The sequence below is a fragment of the Aptenodytes forsteri genome, unplaced genomic scaffold (assembly GCF_000699145.1).
Source record: "Aptenodytes forsteri isolate BGI_AS27 unplaced genomic scaffold, ASM69914v1 Scaffold55, whole genome shotgun sequence".
Classification (NCBI taxonomy): domain Eukaryota; kingdom Metazoa; phylum Chordata; class Aves; order Sphenisciformes; family Spheniscidae; genus Aptenodytes; species Aptenodytes forsteri.
Window position 1 is genome coordinate 12,157,367 of NW_008796063.1, and position 3,720 is coordinate 12,161,086.

At 40.3% G+C, this 3,720-nt stretch overlaps 1 protein-coding gene across 1 annotated transcript in view; it reads left to right on the forward strand.

The window, feature by feature from the left end:
* The window catches only part of RBBP6 (RB binding protein 6, ubiquitin ligase), a 60,728-nt gene that overhangs the window by 52,698 nt on the left and 4,310 nt on the right, over nt 1-3,720 (forward strand). Inside the window, 3 exon segments of the mRNA XM_019473964.1 lie at nt 1-26; nt 384-485; nt 1,920-3,668. The exon segment at nt 1-26 is cut by the window's left edge and continues 82 nt beyond it. Of these exon segments, the coding sequence (XP_019329509.1) occupies nt 1-26; nt 384-485; nt 1,920-3,668 (1,877 nt within the window).

Consider the following 3,720-nt stretch of genomic DNA (forward strand, 5'->3'; position numbering starts at 1 on the left):
AGAGAACAACGGAGACTTAAAGAGGAGTAAGTATTTGGCTCGATGAAGTTGCGTTGCTTTTCATTTTTGTATTTCGGTAGCATATCGGACTGCAGTTACGCTAAAGTGCATCTGACATAAGCAAAAATGACATAGTGTTTTTTCCAATATACTTTTTCGTTGCAGATGGTAAACATACAAAATTAAAACAAGACAAATGTAATTCTAAAACTTTCCCTATAACTTATAGGAATTCTAAACTGTTTTTGCTTAAATAGGATGTTCACCTTTTGCATTTGCATGCAGTATACATTTTCTCATATTGGCCATGTTTTGTTTCTTGATGTCTTTTTGTAATAAAGGTCAAACTATAATTGTAATAAAGGTCAAACTTATTTTAACAGGGAAAAGAAAAAGTCCAAACTTGATGAGTTTACAAATGATTTTGCTAAGGAATTGATGGAATATAAAAAGATTCAAAAGGAGCGTAGGCGGTTCGTTTTCAGGTAACTGCTTTACATGTCCGTAATGGAGAAGCAGATTGTCTAGAAGAATCAGGAGGAGTTTCACTCCACCTCTCTATCGTTAGATGGATTGAATGATTCAAGGGATTAGCAGTGATAGGAGTTTCGTATGTAGGTTACTAGCTCAAATATAGCAGAGATTACAGTTGACTGATAGTTATAATTTGGCAGCAGTTGTTAAGGAACAGGCGTCTCTTACTAAAGCTTCTCTGCAATGACATCCTTCACCTCCTGACAACCACGAGGAGGCTAGAAACTGAATAGGTGTAGTTGCTGGATTTTCTGCGTCTCCCTATTCTGATTGTAACCACTACCTCAAAGCACTTCGGAGGAGATATGTGAGAGAAATTGTCTTCATTTCCTCTTTTATCTCATGTGGATACACGGAGAGATTTTAACCTGGACTGCAAACTGGTGGCTTACGCTAGTATTTTGTTGACATTGTTAAATTTTTCTTAGGAATTAAAAGATCAGACCTGTTTTTAAGGAAGTCTTAAATTGGTGAAGGACTTCTAGAGGAGGAATGATGCTAATGAACATATGCAGAATAATGTGAAATGGTTCTTTAAAAAATAATAAAAGAAAAACTTGTGAAGAAAAAAAACTCAGGGTACCTGATGTTTTCTATCCCCAAAAATCACTTGGGCAGGAGTCTGAATAGCTCTCTTAGTAAGGCTGTCAGTATCTTTCCTGGAGTAATGGCATTGAGTCATATTACTAGAGGCTGAGTTCAGAAGCTTTTAGATATGATTTTTCCTGAAATGTGGTCACTATCCTCGGTTAGAGCTAGAGGTATGTGCAAAATTTTGCTAGGACATCTGGCTAGAAGTGTTGATTAAATAGTCCTGTATGAAATATTGCAGTACAAGTATTTTGCATCCTGTACAAATTGCCAAATAAGTAGTGAAATTAAATAGACTAAGCTGGCATTTTAAAGTTGAGCTTTACTGTCTCAGGCTAAATCATGTTTTCTTGATGTTTGATACTGCACTGTAGCCATTAAGACTTGCTCTTTTTGCATCTTACTGCAACAAAAATGATTTGCACTGCATGTAGTTGCTGAGTAGTGAAAAATGTGCGCGTTCACGTACCAGTAGAGGCCAGTATACACCACCTTAAATCAATCAGTAGCTGTGGTAGTTCATGTGGTAGAAGTGAGTGGAAATAGACTTACCCTTCCTGTATGTTTTTACACTAACAAAGCAGCAGCTGTTCTGTCTTGTAAGCAGAAACTTTTACGTGTTATCAAGTTCTTCAATTTGCAGTAGTATTATGTCAGCAGCTGAAAGAAGCTTTGACATAAGCATATGGAGAGGAAAAAAAAAAACCAAACCAAATTTGGGAGGAAAAAGATTGGGGAGAGTGACTGTTTTGAATTAACTCCATTTATTTTTTTTGTGTTGTGTTTTTTTTAAGGTCCAAGTCTCCCTATAGTGCTTCGTCTTACTCTAGAAGTTCGTATACCTACTCCAAGTCAAGATCAGGTTCTTCCCGCTCTCGCTCCTACTCTCGATCATTTAGTCGTTCCCATTCTCGTTCCTACTCGCGATCACCACCGTATCCAAGAAGAGGCAAAGGGAAGAGTCGTAACTATCGTTCTAGGTCAAGGTCTCATGGTTATCACCGCTCAAGGTCAAGGTCACCCCCGTACAGAAGATACCATTCACGGTCAAGATCTCCAGTATTTAGAGGCCAGTCTCCCACTAAACGGACTATACCTCAAGGGGAAGGAGAAAGGGAGTATTTTAACAGATACAGAGAAGTTCCACCATATGATATGAAGGCTTACTATGGCAGATCTGTTGACTTTCGAGATCCATTTGAAAAGGAAAGATACAGAGAATGGGAACGGAACTATAGAGAATGGTATGAAAAGTTCTACAAGGGCTATGCTGTTGGCGCTCAACCTCGACCTCCAGTAAACAGGGAGAACTTTTCTCCAGAGAGGTTTGGTCCACCTGGGACCAGACGAGAGAAGTCGCCACATGCTTGGGGACGTAGGGAGGATTATCCTGGTAGGCAGAGCCACCAAAATCGTAATATAGCTGGAAATTACCCTGAAAAACCTTCTGGAAGAGAGAGCCATGGCATCAAAGATCCTACAAAATCAAAAGAGAAGGAGGTGGAAAATCCACTTGGAGATGGCAAAGGAAATAAACATAAAAAACACCGGAAGAGAAGAAAAGGGGATGAGAATGAAGGATTTCCCAATACTGAGTTGTTAGAAGGTGCGAGAAAACCAAGGGAGCCAGTTACAGCAGAAGATGTTAAAACAGACTCTCTGTTCATGCTTCCAAGCAGAGATGATGCCACCCCTGTGAGGGATGAGCCTATGGAAGCAGATTCTATTCCTTTCAAACCGGTGTCTGAAAAGGAGAAAAAAGAGAAGGATAAGCCAAAAGCAAAAATTGACAAGACAAAGCGGAAAGTGGAAGTGGCTGTTCCTCCTAAGAAAGACAATATAATAAAACCAGCTAAAGCTTCCCAAGAGAAGGTGGACACCGATCGTGAAAAATCGCCTCGAACGGAACCTCCTGTGAAAAAAGTGAAGGAGGAGTTGCCAAAGACCGACAGTGTTAAAACATCTTCCTCTCAAAAGGATGAGAAGGCTCTTGGTACCCCACGGAAAGTTCACCCAAAAGTGACAAAAGATCACCCAGAAACCAGACCAGCCAAGGAGGAAAAGGCAAAGAAAGACCATCCAAAAGAAACCAAGTCGGAGAAGCCGTCCAACAAAGAGGACAAGTCAAAAAAACCTGCCGAAAAAAGCAAACCTTCTGATGCAAAACCTGAAAAAAGAAAAAGAAAAGCAGATGAGAAGGTTGATAAAGAACATGAAGCCACTTCCATAAAGGCCTCTAAACCAGAAACTGCTGAATCGAAAACATCGCCGAAGGGGAAGACCGAGCCTGATGGCGAAAAAGGAGAGCGAACTCCAGAAAAGGATAAATCTGCTTTTCTTAACAACCCCGCAAAAAAGATTAAACTTAACCGGGAAACTGGCAAAAAGATTGTGAGTGGAGAAAATGTGCCACCTGCAAAAGAACCTGTTGAGAAACCTGAGCCGAGCAGCAGCAAAGTTAAACAAGAAAAAGCGAAGGGAAAAGTGAGAAGAAAAGTAACAGCAGCTGATGGATCTAGTTCAACTCTTGTAGATTATACCAGGTACCTCACAGTTTCTTTTCCTGGTCTTTCTTCACCCACCCACCCCCCCCTC